The sequence below is a fragment of the Saccostrea echinata genome, unplaced genomic scaffold (assembly GCF_033153115.1).
Source record: "Saccostrea echinata isolate AGI-Se365-2 ecotype Australia unplaced genomic scaffold, CSIRO_AGI_Sech_v1 ptg000012l, whole genome shotgun sequence".
Taxonomy (NCBI): domain Eukaryota; kingdom Metazoa; phylum Mollusca; class Bivalvia; order Ostreida; family Ostreidae; genus Saccostrea; species Saccostrea echinata.
The window spans coordinates 17117051-17135699 of NW_026889761.1; the positions used below are offsets into that span (position 1 = coordinate 17117051).

The 18649-nt window shown below is 33.9% G+C and overlaps 2 protein-coding genes across 2 annotated transcripts in view; one reads left to right on the forward strand and one right to left on the reverse strand.

Moving 5' to 3' along the window:
- LOC133185428 (uncharacterized) overlaps positions 1-18649 on the forward strand; it is a 91998-nt gene that overhangs the window by 33635 nt on the left and 39714 nt on the right. Inside the window, exons 27-32 of the mRNA XM_061320624.1 lie at positions 15025-15210; positions 15398-15574; positions 16238-16417; positions 16944-17024; positions 17916-18088; positions 18429-18614. Of these exons, the coding sequence (XP_061176608.1) occupies positions 15025-15210; positions 15398-15574; positions 16238-16417; positions 16944-17024; positions 17916-18088; positions 18429-18614 (983 nt within the window). The remainder of the gene's footprint in view (positions 1-15024; positions 15211-15397; positions 15575-16237; positions 16418-16943; positions 17025-17915; positions 18089-18428; positions 18615-18649) is intronic.
- Positions 265-1996, reverse strand: LOC133185431 (uncharacterized). Its single transcript, XM_061320628.1, has one exon. The coding sequence runs from the start codon at positions 1969-1971 to the stop codon at positions 313-315; it is 1659 nt and encodes a 552-aa protein (XP_061176612.1). The 5' UTR covers positions 1972-1996; the 3' UTR covers positions 265-312.

The window sequence follows — 18649 nt, forward strand, 5'->3', positions numbered from 1 at the left end:
ATTCCCAAAGTCCAAAAAAAAAACTTTTTTCATCAGTGTATAGAGGTTCCATAAAGGGTGAATGGTTAATTTTTAGGCCAAAATTTAAGAATTTTTAGGTTGGATGAATCAGAAGTATACTGTGAGGTCATTTACAATAATTATAATATTTGTCCTATCATTAATTATTGATAAGACAATATTTTGATTTAGATGTGTTGATTCAACTTTTATTTTTCCAGTTTTGAAAAATATTTTTAAAAAGATGTTTATAAACTCTGTTTACAAGGATCATATCTCCATCACAAAAACTTCCTGTAAATAAAATATTGTTTACATATATTTGATTTTCTTCACTTTACCACTGAAACGCCCAGCCACGAAGAGGTCGTTATTGATGTCCACACATAAAGCCCATGGACACTTTAGATTACAGTTATCAAAGTAACGGAGGAACTGTCCATCCTGATCTATGATGTGGATACAGTGGTAGTTCCAGTTCCAGTCTGCTGTCAGGATCTGACTCTGGCTGTCAGTTGTGATGCCATATGGATAGAATGATCCACCTGGTGTAGAGCGATGACCAGTGTATCTAAATCGAAATTTTCCTTCCTTATTAACCACCACTACTGCATGGGCTCCATGGTCAGCAACACAGATATCTAGGTTTCCATTCTCACTGATGTATTTAATGTCTTCAGATGAATACAGAGGTTTACCTTTACTATCAGTCTGAATGGTTTGTTTTTCTGTGGAGCCAGAGTAACGGACAACTTTTGATTGTTCATAATCATCACTGTACATGGAAATCAGGAGGTCCCCAGAGGAGGTACTACAGACATGGTAAGGTTTCCATCCCTGTAGTCTGATCACTTCCTGTATCTGTTTATTCTTCACTACGTTTACAGTTCTTGTATCAGGGTCAGTATAAACTAAATCTCCACTCCTTGTCACTGCTATGTCCCATGGTCTGTTCCCAGACTTAGTTTGGATTGACTTCAGTAGTTTGCCCCAGAGGTTGTAAAGTTTCATTACTTTGTCATCTCCACTTATCCAGATTTCTTCATCACTGAGACAAGTAACACTGTATTGATATTTATACCCAGTGTCTATGGTGGTGATGAGTTCTGGTTCATCAAGCAGTGGTTTGACTGGAGGACAGGATGCAGCTTCTTGTGTCTTTATTGTGTAGCCATGTTCTTTTGTAATGGATAAAGCTGACAGAGAACCAAACATTTGATTGAGCTGTTCCATGTTGATTTTCTGAGAAGAGAAACTTGGTAATGAAACATTGACTTTAGGAGGTAATTTTTTGAATTCAGTATACCGAGATCTGTACACAGAGGTTAGGAAGACATCATTGGAGTCTAGTATTTTTTTCAGATCAAGTATGCACTGTTTTACTTCAGAAATTTTGTGTTTGATTTCATTTTCCTGTTTATTTAAAATGGTCAGGTGTTGAGTTTTCATCTCATCAATTTCAGATTTTTTTTGGTTGACAATGATGTCAATTTCTCTGTGCCAGTTTTCTCCTTGTTTGGTGACAGCTGTTGTCAGTTTCTTGTATTGCTTTTCTAGGTTTGTTTTTCCTCTCTCTATCTCTCTGGAAATTTCTTCATATTTAGGGCCTACTGAATTAGATAATTTGTCAACATCTTTTTCTATGGCTTCTTTTTTGGATTTCATTATCTCCAGTAAATTCAATAAAGTATGTCCTTTGTGGAAGTTGGATGAAAGACAGCGTGAACAAACAGGAAAGCCACATTCCTTACAGTAAAGTTCACAAAATTTTCCAACATGATTTGGACATTTGGGTGTGGTTCCTTTTTGTTTGAATGGCACCACTTTATGTTCTTTGGATAAATCAGAGAGATGCTCCCCTACACAGGCTTTACAGAGTTTGACATGACAAAAGTCACAGTACATTGGAGGAACAGGAGTCTCACACAGATCACAGCGCAGGACATCTTGTGCACTGAACTGCGGGTCCATTGGGAAAACTAAGGAAGCTATTTACCTAGAAAAGATTAATGAACTCATAAGTGAAATGAAAATATAGAAGAAAGCAATGGAATTATGTAAAATTAAGTGAAATAATTAATATGGTAGTGTTTGACATACAGCTTCTTACTAGCATAACTCTTTATCTTGATTGGTAGACATGTTCTATCTGGGTGAATTAAAAAAAAATGACCAAACGCATATTTATCAACCCACACTTAAAATACAGGCAATGAAAATAGATTTCTATGTCTCAGCATATGTCTTTAGATAGTGTCTAAATACCTGCCAAATATCTCGTTGATATCTCAATTAACGAAAAAGATATGCCCAAAAATGATGCCAAAATTGTCAGGAGTGCAACACCTTTTTGTGACATTTTGAAATTTCAATATTTTTTGGAGATCTGTGAACATGGTGAAATAAACAATAATGCTTTATGTTGAAAATAAAGACTATCCTGATAATATTCAAGTATTGAGCTTTAAATGTGGACTATAGTAACTTTTGTTTAATCAAGTTGTGGTCATGGCTGATGTTTAAAAAAATGTCGTACCATGTCAGGAGTGCAACAGAAGACATGTAGTGTTGCCAAAAAAACATCATTTATAAAATTCTGAAAGAAAATTAAGACAAAAAAATTTTTCAAAGTGTAAAACAATAACTGATATACATTTTCAAACTTATAAAAATGTTATATAAATCACAAGCAGCATTAATGAGAGTCAAGTATATGTGCATACCCAATAATGTCAGGAGTGCAACATTTGATGTTTTGCTCCCAAGCTCGAAAAAACTATTATCATTATATGATTTTCTGATATTTATTTTGGAAAATAAAGACACAAAGAACATTTTAACCAAATAGATTTATTAATTACAGGATCTGGCTGTGCTTCAGATCTATATTTCTATGGTCAGGAGTGCAACACATTTTTTTTAAAGATTCAAGTTGTGTGACGAAAACACTTCTATTCATGCTTAGAAGTATTCATTAATTAATAATGATCTTTTTGTATAATTTAATACTAAATTATTGACAGTTTTTTTATTAAAATCCATCCTTTTTCAATTTTATCAATTCAGATGTGTTTTTATCTTTTTTGTGATTTTTTTAATGAACATTGAAAATAAACACATTAAAAATTGTTGTAAAATTCAAGTAATTCCTCCTCAACTTCACTGAAACAACAGAACAAGTTCTTATGTAATTTTCACTTCACAATTCTACTTTAAAGGTCCCTATGCTTTTGGTCAGGAGTGCAACAAATATGTTAGAATTATAAATCATCCAATAAGAATAAAAATAAAGAAAAAATGATGAGTAGAATTTTTCTGGTGGGTTACTGTGTTTGTCCTCTAAAGGAAAATATGCTATAATATATATTTTATCTTCTAAATACACATTTAAGCTAGTGTCTTTGGCATAAATAGGGAATAATTCCAGATAAAATGTGAATTTAAATACTTTCATCTGTTTAATTATGAAGTATTGGACTATAAATATTGCACAATTTCATTACCACTTGATGTTGCCAACACATTATGAATTTTTGTGTTCTGTGGTTTTGATTTTAAATTTTACTGCAGTAAGGAGTGCAACAAAACAGTTACTGCTTTATAATTACCAATGCTTTTTAACTATCTTCGCTAAAAAATAAGTTGAAAAAAAATGTTTGATACTATTTGATGTTCAAAACACTATGTCTATCAACAAATTACAGAAACTTTACAGTCAGTTCAGGGAATAGTTTTCATCATTTCACATATATTTTTATAAATACAATTTATATACATTATACTTTGCACATAATCATGTGTTAAGGTCTTCAAAATATGAAAAACCTGTCGTAAACGATGAAAAATATCAAAACGACAAATTGATTATCAAAGTAAGAATGGGTTATTGTGTGTTATAATTTTTAAAACAATGTTAAATAAAATTCATATCAGATGTTAGGAGTGCAACAGAATAGTGTAACATACGGTCACTTCAAAATCTAGTATTTTTTGTAAGAGAACTCGTATATAAAAATTCTTTTTTGGCTTAGATTTAAAGAACTGACTTGAATGGACAAAAAAGTAAATTTTGGGGAATTTTATTACTTCATATTTTTTTTCATATTAAAACTTTTCAAACCAGAATAGAAATTTTGGTCACATATACAAGAGAAGATACTCAATCAAGGTCTAGATTTAATCATTTATACCCTTTTTACCATTTTGAAGCATAAAAAACTACAATTTCTTGTGATTATGTATTTTAGAAAGTCTTTTAAGGTGTAATGATATTTTCTTTTTTCAAAAGAAATTTTACTAATAAAAATTCTGAAACTTTTTAATCCAATTGTGTATTCTATTGCCACTTCAGGATTTTAAACTGGAATGCATGTGCAGTAAGATGATATAAGTGAAAAATATGTTGTACGTAGTTGAATTTTTCCAAAAAATTTCAGTTTGGTGGTCATTTTTTTTTAATTCACCCATCTAAGACAGAGGCTCACACCTGCCTGTGATACAGCAACAAGATTGTGTTTTATATATCTTGAAATATCCAGTATGCATGACTGTAGTGCACTGCAGGTGTGAGCTGGGGATATACTCTCCCCCTCCCCTCCCCCATTTCTTTTATCTTTCTTTTTTTTTTTTTTTGGTCACCTGAGTCACTCAGTTGACCTATTGCTATCCGTTTTTGTCCGTCGTCATGCGATGTGCATTAACATTTGAACATTTTCAGCTTCTTCTCTGAAACCGCTCAACCAATTTCAACCAAATTTGGCATATAGCATCTATGGGTGAAGGGGAACAAAAATTTTGAATTTCATGGTCCTTGCCCCCCTGGGGCCTGAGGGGTGGGGCTAAAACCACCAAAATTAATGCAATCTTAAAAAATCTTCTTCTTTACTCCTGGACATCAAGCAGTCAAACTGTTGGCATGATTGTAATAAGCATTGAACCTTCTACCTAAATTGTGAAATTCATGGCCCCAGGGTCAGGGGTTCTGGTGCTAGGGTGGGGCTATATATAGATCATATAGTGAAAGTGCATTATTTCTTTGAAAATCTTCTTCTCTGCTCCTGGGAATTAAATAAAGTAATTAAGTACATAGTTATGAAGAGCAAGAGTGCCTTATCCAAAATTGTGAATTTCATGGCCCCAGGGTCAGGGGTTCTGGTGTTAGGATGGGGCTCTATTGATTATATAGTGAAAATACATTATTTCTTTCAAAATTTTCTTCTCTGCTCCTTGGTATTAAATAAACAAACTAAGTACATAGTTATGATGAGCAAGTATGCCTTTTCCAAAATTGTGAATTTCATGGCCCCAGGGTTAGGGGTTCAGGTGTTAGGGCGGGGCTCTATTGATTATATAGTGAAAATGCATTATTTCTTTGAAAATCTTCTTCTCTGCTCCTGGGTATTAAATAAACTAATTAAGTACATAGTTATGAAGAGCAAGAGTGCCTTATCTAAAATTGTGAATTTTATGGCCCCAGGGTCAGGGGTTCTGGTGTTAGGGTAGGGCTCTATTGATTACATAGTGAAAATGCATTATTTCTTTGAAAATCTTCTTCTCTGCTCCTAGGTATTAAAATAACTAAATAAGTACATAGTTATGATGAGGCAAGAATGCCTTTTCCAAAATTTTGAATTTCATGGCCCCAGGGTCAGGTTCTGGTGTTAGGACGGGGCTATATAGATCATATAGTGAAAGTGCATTATTTCTTTGAAAATCTTCTTGTCTACTATTGGGTATTATTTAAACAAACTAAATACATAGTTATGATAAGCAATGATGCCACTTCCAAAATTGTGAATTTCATGGCCCCTGGATCAGGGGTTCTGGTGTTAGCGTGGGGCTCTATTTATTATATAGTGATAATGCATTAATTCTTTGAAAATCTTCTTCTCTGCTCCTGGGTATTATTTAAACAAACTAAGTACATTGTTATGATAAGCAAGGATGCCCTTCCAAAATTGTGAAATTCATGGCCCCAGGGACAGGGGTTCTGGTGCTAGGGTGGGGCTATATAGATCCTATAGTGAAGGTGATTTATTTCTTTGAAAATCTTCTTCTCTGCCCCTGGGTATTATTTAAACAAACTAAGTACATTGTTATGATATGCAAGGATGCTTCTTCCATTATTTCTTTAAAAATCTTCTCTGCACCTGGGAATATCAGAGGCAAAAAGAGTAATTGTTTTAATAAGGAAGGGTATTTTTTACCAGATTTTTGAACATCTGGACCATTTGGTCAAGTGTTCTGGTTCTGGCAAGGGTTCTATCAGGGATTTATCAGCCTATTTTGGGAAACGCCATTTTGGGGGAGTTGGGAAAAAATTGTCGGTTTTTTGATGAAATTGGGAAAAATTGAAAATGTTGCTTAAATCATGTATTCAATTGTAATTCATTTAACATTTCAGCATGAACTCTAATTTGGGCAACCAAGCAGACAATTAAATATGATCCAACTTCATCATACAAGATTAATTATAATAATAGACTGATAAAAGTAAAATTTACTTCAATGAGTATAAAGTATTTATACAACTTGGGTAGTACATTTGTGTATGAGATTTCAATTTAGGTTATTATAGAATCTGTTTCTGGAAAATATAAACCTCCTGCAAAAAATTATACTAAAGTATGCATTTTCTCAAAATCCTCTTTTAATATGTATTGAAACATTGAAAATATATTTTTCTATCTGAAATTATGCCTACAGTCCTTACCATTCATTCGTAGATCATTTGAGTAGGTGGAAATAACAATAAATCTATACAATTAAAAAATATCACCATATTTTCAGAAAAACGGAGGAAATTCGGATAAAAAGTTGGCGATGTTTTTACAGTGTTGTTAAATGTGATATGACTGTAGCTTTGCTAAATGAGTTAAATAGATGAAAATTACAGTCAATCTGATAATTTTACTCTGTGTTTTTCCAAGAAAATTAAATATAAAAGCATTGTTCACCAATTGGGAAAAAATACAACCAAATTGGGAAAAACTGAGCTCATTTTCAATTGGGAATGGGGCCGAATTTTGGTCCATGAGAAGGTACTGATAAATCCCTGGCTCTATTTAAATTTGTATTCTTCTGAGAGGAGTTATTCCCCTTTGCCATTTACTTTTGATAATTAATCAATGTAAATAATGTACTTGAAAGGTTAATAGAATAAGAGAATTATGCAAGAATTTTCATTGTATAATACAAAAAGTACTTTCATAGTTTTAATGATCAGTTAGACTTTTAAGTAATAGATAAATAAAAATGAGACGAAAATAACTTGTCTTATTAAATGTTCATCAAAGACCAAAAGAGGCCAATGTAAGAGTTTTGAACAAGGAATTAAAATAGTACAGAAGAACTGATAGTTTGTTAATATACTGTATGGTGATGGTGATAAATGGGGAACAGATTAGAACCTAATTTATGAACTGTTACTGAATGTTAGACTAATTATTTTGTTGATCCTGATCATCCTATTTTTCTTGCTTTTGGGCAACAAAGCTTCACCTTTCAGTTCATTTTATACTCTATGGATCCTCTAAATTGTTGTATTATACTCTCAACAGGTGACCATTAATGCCCTTGGGCCTCTTGTTTTACTATAAACTGGATAAATGTTAAGAAATTCACTTTCAGCATTAATTGAAAATAGGAAAACTGTTCGGTGAAGATAAACACATCCATAGAGCATTGTTGATTGGTGCTTTAATTCAATGCATTACAAGAAATCCAAATAAACCATGTGTAGTAAAAAGAAAAAAAAAGTTTTCCAGAAACTTGTTTTTGTAAATTTCTCATGGTAAGTGGAAAAAGTTTAAAAAATAGCCAGCAAATCTGATACCTCTGACTAATTTTGCAGTGACGGATTTCTTCCTTATCAGGTGTATATTTACAAAAGAGCCGAGGCTTATAACACTTTAATGCACTTGAGTAAACAAATGATATTGATTTATGATCATCTTTGGCTAAATTTGAACATTTTATTGGAGTTAATTGCCAGATACCCTATGTTGAACTTGAAAGATATAAGCTCAGTATTTACACTTTTATACAATATAATATTAAAGTCAAAAAAAATATTTTGCTCTATCATACTTTCATGTAAATTAGTTGAATCTGACGACAGGTGTTTTTAAAAAAAATATTGACTGTGCAGAATTCATGCGCGCAAGGTTCACTGTAATATGTATTTATATAATAAATACTGCATGTAGTTGAGTGTAACAGTGAAAATTTTTACCCCAAGAAAACCATTGTCAACCGAGGCGCAGCCGAGGTTGACAATGATTTTCTTGGGGTAAAAATTTTCACTGTTACACTCAACTACATGCAGTATTTATTATTTAGTGTATAGAGAGTCCTTAAAATCTCTTTTTATTAGAGCTGAAACGTTCGAATATTCGCGAATGAATAGTAAATGCAAATATTTGAATGGAAATTTAGCATTCAAATATTCAGTCACATGATTTATACTTCAATGTTTACTTTGTTGATTAAATATTATTTGTACTTAAATGAAAAAAAACTTATAGTATTAATAAGAATTTAGTGCTACTCTATCCTTTTGATGCCCCAACTGAACTGTTGATTTTATTACTGTTAGAAAGTACTGAAAATATGATGAGAAGTTTTAACAAAGAATGCACATAAATTTTCTCAGTCTAAATTCTTTTGAATATACGCTCAAGATATTTCATTTTCATACTGAGTGTAATTCACACCTACCAATTTCATCACCGATCGTTTGCATGGCTGCGCAATTTTCATGTGTTTTTCTATCACGGGTGTCTCTTAATCACAAATATGTTAAACTTTTCTTTTAAAAAGAATTAATCCTTTATACTGACTTTAATATTTTGAAACACATTTATTTACAGACCGACTTCTAAAAATGTTATAAGTATGTTAAGTAATGTGTAACGTAAATACCCTGAGGACTTTTGCATGTGGACTTTTGCACTTCCGACTTTTTCTACATCATATGTCATTCTTACTATCAAACTTTTTATTGTATTTTTCATGCATAGAATTTTAGCATAGCTTGACAAGATAGTTTCCTATTTTGGTATGTAAATTTACACATTTTCCCACCAACATAACCTTGCATGATAAAATAAGGTATATACTGTAAATATAGGGCAAGATCCGCATCACCGAAAAAATATTAACATTACTGTTTTCCATTTTCTTTAAGGAGAAGATTGAACAATAGGCTGTCAAATGTCAAGTAATTATATCGTAATCAATTTTATTACGATATAATTATACATATTCAAATTTTCTTTGGTCTGCAAATGGTATATAGGTATTATAATATTTAGGTCACCTGAGTCACTCAGGTGACCTATTGCTATCCGTTTTTGTCTGTCGTGTGTTAACTTTTGAACATTTTCAACCTCTTCTCTAGAAACGCTCAACCAATTTCAACTAAATTTGGATTATAGCATCTTTGAGTGAAGGGGAACAAAAATTGTAAAATTCATGGTCCCGGCCCCACTGGGGCCCCAGGGGTGGGGCTAAAACCACCAAAATTGATGCAATCTTTAAAAATCTTCTTTACTCCTGGACATCAAGCAGTCAAACTGTTGGCATGATTGTAATAAGCATTGGGCCCTCTACCTAAATTGTGAAATTCTTGGCCCCAGGGTCAGGGGTTCTGGTGCTAGGGTGGGGCTATATAGATCATATAGTGAAAGTGCATTATTTCTTTGAAATTTTCTTCTCTTCTCCTGGGTATTATTTAAACAAACTGAGTGCATGGTTATGACAAGCAATGATGCCTTTTCCAAAACTGTGAAATTCATGGCCCCTGTGTCAGGGGTTCTGGTGTTAGGACGGGGCTCTATTGATTATATAGTGAAAATGCATTTATTCTTTGAAAATCTTCTTCTCTGCTCCTGGGTATTATTTAAACAAACTAAGTCCATAGTAATGGTGCACAAGGATGCTTTTTCCAAAATTGTGAAATTCATGGCCCCTGGGTCAGGGGTTCTGGTGTTAGGACGGGACTCTATTGATTATATAGTGAAAATGCATTAATTCTTTGAAAATCTTCTTCTCTGCTCCTGGGTATTATTTAAAGAAACTAAGTGCATAGTAATGGTACACAAAAATGCTTTTTCCAAAATTGTGAAATTCATGGCCTCAGGGTCAGGGGTTCTGGTGTTAGGGTGGGGTTCTATTGATTATATAGTGAACATGCATTAATTCTTTGAAAATCTTCTTCTCTGCTCCTGGGTATTATATAAACAAACTAAGTGCATGGTTATGATAAGCATTGATGCCTTTTCCATAATTGTGAATTTCATGGCCCCCGAGTCAGGGGTTCTGGTGTTAGGGCAGGGCTCTATTGATTATATAGTGAAAATGCATTAATTCTTTGAAAACCTTCTTCTCTGCTCCTAGGTATTATTTAAACAAAGTAAGTGCATGGTTATGATGCACAAGGATGCTTTTTCCAAAATCGTGAAATTCATGGCCCCAGGGTTGGGGAATTGGGGGGGGGGGGGGCTCTATTGATTATATAGTGGAAAAGCATTAATTCTTTAAAAATCTTCTTTTCTGTTCCTGGTTATAAAGTAAACTAAATGTGTAGTTATGATGAACTAGAGTGCTTCTTCATGAATCATGGCCTCTAAGTCAGATGTTCTGGTGTAAGGGTGGGACTCTATTGATAATATATTGAAAATGCATTAATTCTGTTAAATAATCCTGTCTGCTCCTTAGTGTTGAGCAGATAAATAAAGTGCATAGTTATGATGAACAATTGTGCTTCTTACAAAATTTTAAAACTTGTGGTCTTCTGGTTTTGGTGTTTCTCAGGGATGGGGGGGGGGGGGGGTTAATTCTTTGAAAATCTTCAACTAAGTGCATAGCTTTGATGATGTGGGTACCTCTACCAAATTTATGAATTTCATGACCGTGGGACATGGGTTTTAGTATTAGGGTAGGGGTGTGATGAATCTGTAGTGAAAATGCATTATTTCTTTTAAAATCTTCTCTGCTCCTTGGCATATCGAAGGCAAACAGAATTAAAGTTTTAATAAGCAAGGGTATTTTTACCAGATTTTTGAACATCAGGACCATTTGGTCAAGTGTTCTGGTCGTAGTCAGGGCTCTATTAATTTGTATTCAACTGAGAGAACTTATTCCCCTTTGCCATTTACTTTTGATAAGTAATCACTGTAAATAATGTACTTGAAAGGTTAATAGAATAAGAGAACTATATATGCAAAAAATCTTATTGAATAATACAAAAAGTACTTTAATAGTTTTAAAATATCAGGTAGACTTGTAAATAATAAATAGATAAAAATGAGACAAAAATAACTTATTAAAATAATGTTCTTTAAAGACCAAGAGAGGCCAATGTGAGAGGTGACAATGTGGGGTTAAAAGTAGTACAGAGGAACTAATAGTTTGTTAATAGTCTGCATGATGATAGTGCTAAATGGGGGATAAATTAAAATTTAATGTATGAGTTGTTACTGAATACTAGACCAATTATTTCATTGATTCTGATCATCCTATTTCTCTTGCTTTTAGGCAACAAAGCTTCATCTATCAGTTTATTTTATACTCTATGGATCCTCTAAATTGTTGTATTATACTCAGGTGACCGTTAAGGCCCTTGGGCCTCTTGTTTAGAAAGATATACTCTAAATATAACGTCGACAAATATTCAAATACGAATAGAATAGTTGTACCGAATATTCAAATATTGATTTTTGGTACGTATTTGTTTCAGCTCTACTTTTTATGAAAGTGACTACCATACAAAAACACAAATAAGCAAAATACGTAAGACTAAACAAAATAGAACACTAAAAATACGTAAGACTAAACAAAATAGAACACTAAAAAATCAATTCAGTGACACTGCACGGAAAATGTAATAATTAAAAGAAAGATGGAAATTTACTTACACATAAAATATGGGTAGTTTTTCCAACATGGCTGTCATTATTTTGTTTACCTGTGTTTCAGTCTTCCTTGTTTATTTATAACCATGCAGTTTTTTGGGTAAATTAATTGATTTAAGGACCCTCTATACACTAGAGGAAAATATTTTTTGGACATTCAGAAAATTATAGTGTGTAAAGGTGTAAGCATTGAGCTTATCTATCACATTTTCAGCATAGGGTACCTTGCATTTACCCCCAGGAAAAATATTCAAAGACAATGAAGTACTGATGAACATAAATCACTGTTGTTTACTTAAGTGGGCAAAATATCAGCAAATGAAGTGTTCTATCTAATCATCTTGGCCTATTAAAGTGTTATAAATGCTTGATTTGATCACAAATTAAGTAATAAACTGTACATTTCAATTTAAATTATTCTTGATCAAAGGGCGGATCACTCTATCTGCATAAAATACCACAAAATCAGAACTCTCTGCGTGTGCAGTGTATAGAGGGCTCTTAAAGGTTCTGTCATACAATGCAAAAATTCTAATATATATTACCATAAAATGAAGTTTTACTTTAAAAAAAAAAAAAAGCCTCTTGATGAACTATGGGTAGCTTTCTGCTAATTAGTGCACACATTGTTATAACTTTCCTTTAGCATATGCATAATGACTTTCATTATAACAGCTTGTAATAAGCATATCTCAAAACGTTTCTGACTTATGTGGAATGCTTACACAAGATTTATTTAACTTGTGTAGAACTCATTAAAGGGTTGTTTTGACACGCTATATAAAAACAATCTGGCTCTTTTCAAACCCAGATCAATGTAAAAATGGAATGTAGATGAAGCAACATGCCTCTAAAGAAAACATGGAGAGTTACGAGGGGTGATCAAAAAGTTCTCCATCTCTATATTTACAAAACCACAATTCAGATCAGAATGAAATTTGGCACACATATAGTCATAAACATTCTATAAATAGCAGATATTACGTAATGTTTTGCTCCATGTTTGTGACGTCACAGTGTGAAAATGACGTCAATATGTAGGTGACTTGTGACGAAAAATGGGTGACACAGTCTTACTCGAGCAAGGTATGGCTGTAAAGATTAACGTAAATCCTTGAAATTCCTTTGCAGTAGCATATAATAATTTGTTCAGGATTTATGAGGACAAAGGACTTGCAAGAAGTTCATTCATTAATTGAATATTTTTTTAGTGATGGAAGGGAGATGGTTAATATGATGTTTGTTCTGGTGCCCATTGAAAATATGCTGGGAAAGAGATGTATCCTTAGTTAAGCAATCTGTTATGAAAGATTGCCAATATACGGTTAGAAAAATAGTTGAATATCTTAACAATAAAATAATCATTAAATCCCTAGAATATCATTTTCTTTAGATTTTAAACATATCAGATATGATAAAGAGAACGCGTCCATACTTGATACATATTATAAAAACGACCCATCTATTTCAGAGTAGTTTGGCTCTGATGGTCATGCTCATTCTGGTGAAAGATATTGTTTATCCACCAATCCTTTTGCCAAGATTTGGTCATTTATGACAAATGGACTATTCCAGTTATAAATAATAACCTGCATAGTAATAATTACAGCTAAACTTCGAAATCTCAAACACGGATACCTCGAATACCCTGGATATGTTGAAGTAAAGCCGAGGTCCCGATGAAATTTGCTTTATAAATGATTAAAATAAACCCCTCTATGTCGAACAAGGTAATGTTGAATACCCCGGTTATCTTGAAGTAAAGTTGTGTACCCATTCATTAACAGATAATAGCGCGCTAATTATACGAGGTGTATGTATATGATTTTAATTATGCAAGCCAAAGGTTGTGTGTATTAGTCTTATGCATACATGTGGATGACATGTGAATTGTTTTGTGGCTGGGGTACTTTTTTCTTGATAATCGCTTTTTAATGCTATGTGTAATATGCGCTCTTGCATAGTTTATGCATATAAAAGCGAAAATTATAAACATCAAAGAGAAACAAAATTTTGTAATTTAATGCATTGCCAAATAGAATTTATTTTTCCTATATGAGTGTGCATAATTTACTATCATCAGTGCACACCAATATGTGAGCGTGTGTCGCAGTGAAAACTTTTGCTATAATAGTGCCCTATGATTCAGTGTTGTTCTGTAGTTAAACAAAAGTGCGTGTTTCTTCTTTTGCATTTGATTTTACTATGGTAAAATATTTTCTTTTAACTGATTATACATGTATGAACATGTTTTTTTTTCAATAAAAAAAAATGTATATTTCGTTTGCGTTATTCTGACAGCGACCAGTTTTAAATTTACGATGCATAGATGATATCCAGTTATGTATACATGGGAAACGATGCTAGAGGTTGACTTGCCGGGTTGTTAGAAGGATTATTCAACTGGGCATATTATACAAAGTATTGTTTTGTGAATTATAAAGAAGATGTAAAAATCTTTTTAATGCTAAATACATACTACATGTATATTAAAGAAATCGTATACAAAATTTCAAATAAGAAGGAATTTGACGTTTCTTCTATACTATGAAGTGCATGTTCACTTCACTAAGTCATTAGAATTATAACCTTCGATATGTCGAACCCCAGGATATCTCGAAGTTCATGAACGGTCCCGTCAACTTTGAGATAACAAAGTTTAACTGTATAAGATTCATAAAAATCTTTTAGCTGCTGTGAACAGAACGCTACGGAGCATGTCACGTTACTGCCTGGACCATGTGTTTCATGCATATGCAGAACGGTGGCAGATGTGCATTAAAACCGGAGGGGACTACTTAAAAATAATACACACTGAAACCAAGTTCCATTGGAAGGGAACTAAATGGCCCCTCATTTGAACAATTTTAAATCCCCCTTAATCGGGTTGCTTTGTGCCATCTTGAATTAAAATTGGCCCTGTGGTTCTCTAGATCGAAAAAAGCTCACTTGAGCCTACATCAGTACTCAAGCGAGCTAAAATGTATCATAAGATATGGTGTCCTTTCCTGATCACTTGATAGTTTTCAAATGAAATATGACAATTATGCTTTTGGAGTATTATTGTAAACAGATTTGATTTTTTCACACATTGTTTTATTATTTTCAGACTGTGAATATGATATGAAGATTTACAGCCATAAGGAGTCATTTATTGCCAGCTATGATCCCTGTCTCAACTGTTCCTGCATGAATTCAATTGTTCGCTGTATCCCCATCATGTGCCCCAATGTAGATTTCCCCTGTAGGAACCCCATCAGAAAGGGAGAGGGTTGTTGTGAATATGTCTGTCCAAGTAAGTGGTGTCATTACATAGGAACAGTTTTATTTTGCTTACCTGTTCAGACAGACATTGGGGATTGCACCATATGTACAATGCAATTGTCTATGAAGAATAAACCACTTATTTATCCTGATCTTACTAGTTACAATTTTGACAGAAACACCAAAATAAAACTGTACCTACATGTATATATCTACAGGTTGTGTAGATGGAGGAAAGGAGTATTATAATGGAGACACCTGGCCTTCTCCACGCGACCCCTGTCAGGTGTGTCAGTGTTCAGAAGGAATTGTTACCTGTAGAACCAACAAGAACTGTATGTACAGGTGTACACATGGAATCATACCCCAGGGAAAGTGTTGCTCAGACTGTAGAGGTAAGATCATAAAGGTGCACACGTGGAATTATTCCCAAGGGAAAGTGCTGCTCAGACTGTAGAGGTAAGATCATACAGGTGCTCACATGGAATTATTTCCAAGGGAAAGTGCTGCTCAGACTGTAGAGGTAAGATCATATAGGTGTACACATGGAATTATCCCCCAGAGAAAGTGCTGCTCAGATTGTAGAGGTAAGATCATTAAGATGTACACATGGAATTATTCCCCAGAGAAAGTGCTGCTCAGACTGTAGAGACAAGATCATATAGGTGTACACATGGAATTATTCCCCAGGGGAAGTGCTGCTCAGACTGTAGAGGTAAGATCATTAAGATGTACACATGGAATCATTCACCAGGGAAAGTTCTCTGTAGAGGCCATTTCAACAAAAGGTGTGTGTATGGGTATCTACCTTAAATCATTTTCCATGAAATATGCTGATCACAAAGTGGAAGTTAAAATAAAATACCTATATGTATTTGTGCTTTGATTAAGGATGCAGACACTGTAGGAAATTTATATACTATATACTTGGTCCTGTCAATTCAGTTTCTTGCATATTCTAGTAGCCGTTTTTAGGCATTTGAAATATTAAATAACTTCAGAATTAGATTATAGATTATCTGTTAAGCAGTTGTGTTTAATGATCCCATAAATTGTAGACTGTCTGTTCAATGGGCGAGTGATCAGTGATGGGCGTCGGTTTCAGGCCCCGGGGGACAGGTGCCAGCAGTGTACCTGTGAGCGAGGTAACGTCAGGTGTCAGAGTTCTGGACCCTGCCCCACACTGTCCTGTAGGATCACAGAACAACTGCCCGGGGAGTGCTGCCCTAGATGTAAAGGTTAGAAGATAATCTGTTTCCAAAATTTATTTTTGTTTTTAATCAGTGATTACATTTAGTGTTTCAATCTTGAACTTGGATTCAAACAAGAAATACTCTTCTAGATGAGCTTGCACTTGAATTTGAGATAATTTGAAGTGTTTTTCCTTCATTAAATTAATTATAGCTGATATTACTTTCTGTAAAACACTCACTGCTTCAAACTCAAATGATTTTGATTAAACAGTTGCATGATAATTTGAAAAGAAAACTAACAAATTTGAATGTTGTATGACAAATATATCTACTTTATTATATATTTTGATATATTTCTCAACAAATTATACAGAGGAACCCGGGCTTTTACAGAGCCACATCAGCCCGCATGTGCACTGTAATGCAAATGCAAATGTAGTCTTTGGGCATTACAGTGCACATCATATATTACAAAATTATCCTCCTTTTTCGGGGGGGGGGGGGGGGGGAGGGGGGGGTTCTTTTAATTGAGTATAAACAGATAAATCTATGTAAAATTTTTTCAATATAGGCTGCATACATGATGGACAAAGGTATCAAAATGGTGACACCATTTCAGCCAGTCTGTGCGAGAGCTGTGTGTGCAACCAAGGTAAAAAAAAACAACCTCAAATAACAAGCAGTTTAACCCCTTATTCCGTGCTTTATATGTGTCCTGAGTTCAAAGATCTTGTTGCAGTGTGCATTGCCCCCTTCTGGTGGGACATAGTTAGGTATAGTTTTTTTCCTGCCCTAGTATTCATCTGCCATGCAATTTTTTTCTTTGTCTGAATTATATCCTGCATATGTTAAGTTTTTGACAGATTCTGCATCTTATTTAGGGATGAGTTGTGTCATGATCCAAAAGTATATTCAAACACATTCTGTTTAGAATCATATTTTCCACACTGACTGTTAGGCATAGAGTCATAAAAACCTCAGTTTGTCAATTGAAATATCTTGTGGAATGATGTTTCATGACTGGAAACTACATTGTGATATCATACTTTCATTATGGGCACATCTTGGCTTTTGCAATTTGCTCTATACATCGATTGCATAACTGCAGAACTCTTAAGAAAAAGGGCTTGATACTTGGTCAAGGTGATAAGGTTTTTGGTAGGTTAGGTTGATAGTTTAGAGAACAGAGGTAAAGCAGGAATTGGTCATCAAAAGAGATTGGTACTGTTGTTAGTACAGGTTTCTTTCTTTTTTCTTTTGCTTGTTGTTCCATTGAATCGTGTCAAAATTTGCAAATCCATTGAGTGGTATATGGTTCTTACTAGAATGTGAGTAGTTGCCCTCAGTGCAGTCCAAAGATGGTCTTGCTGGCCAACAAATTTTTTTGGAAATCAGATTACATCTAGTACTTTCCATGTATATACATGTAATTTTATATCATGCACATAGCATTCTCGTTTGCATGAGTATTGTTTGCTGTGTAAATTAAGCCTTTAGTAATTTCATTTATATATTTACATATATGATTATTGTTTGCTGACAGGTGCAGTAGAATGTAAGCCTATTAGCTGTGCCCCTCCCCGCTGTGAAAATCCCATACAGGTACCAGGGAGGTGCTGTCCTGTGTGTCAGGGCTGTGAGTACCAGGGAATGTCCTACCCTGAGGGACAAACCTTTAACAACCCCAGAGACCCATGTGAACAGTGCACTTGTCAAGTAAGAAAGGATTTACAATTATTTAATGCTTATTTTATTATCAGTTAAATAAATTTGATTCATTGGGGGGGGGGGGGGAGAGAGAGAGAGACTGATCAAACTAATAACCAACACTGCAATTTCTGATTAAAATATCATCAGGCCATATTATTAATTTTGTATGTTCTTAAAGATGTCTAGTTTATTTACTCAGATGGAATGTTTTATCTTTGATTTTTGATGTCATATTTTCATTTTTAAGTTGATTATGTTTTAGAACTGTCAGATCACTTCATTTTATTCGCTGAGTTGGAATAAAAACATTTTAATTTTCATTGGATGAGTTCTATCTCTTTATCAGAATGGCCGAGTTCAGTGTAGGAGGAAACCTAATCTTTGTTCCCCCCGCCTTTGTACTCACCCAGAAACAAAGCCAGGAGACTGCTGCCCCGCCTGTGATGGGTGTGTTTTTATGAGGAGGAGATTCTCCAATGGCCAGAAGTTTGTCCCTGCAGGAGGGGATCCTTGTAAAATCTGTAGATGTATGGTAGGTATTGGAGGAAATTGTTAGCATGAATGAAC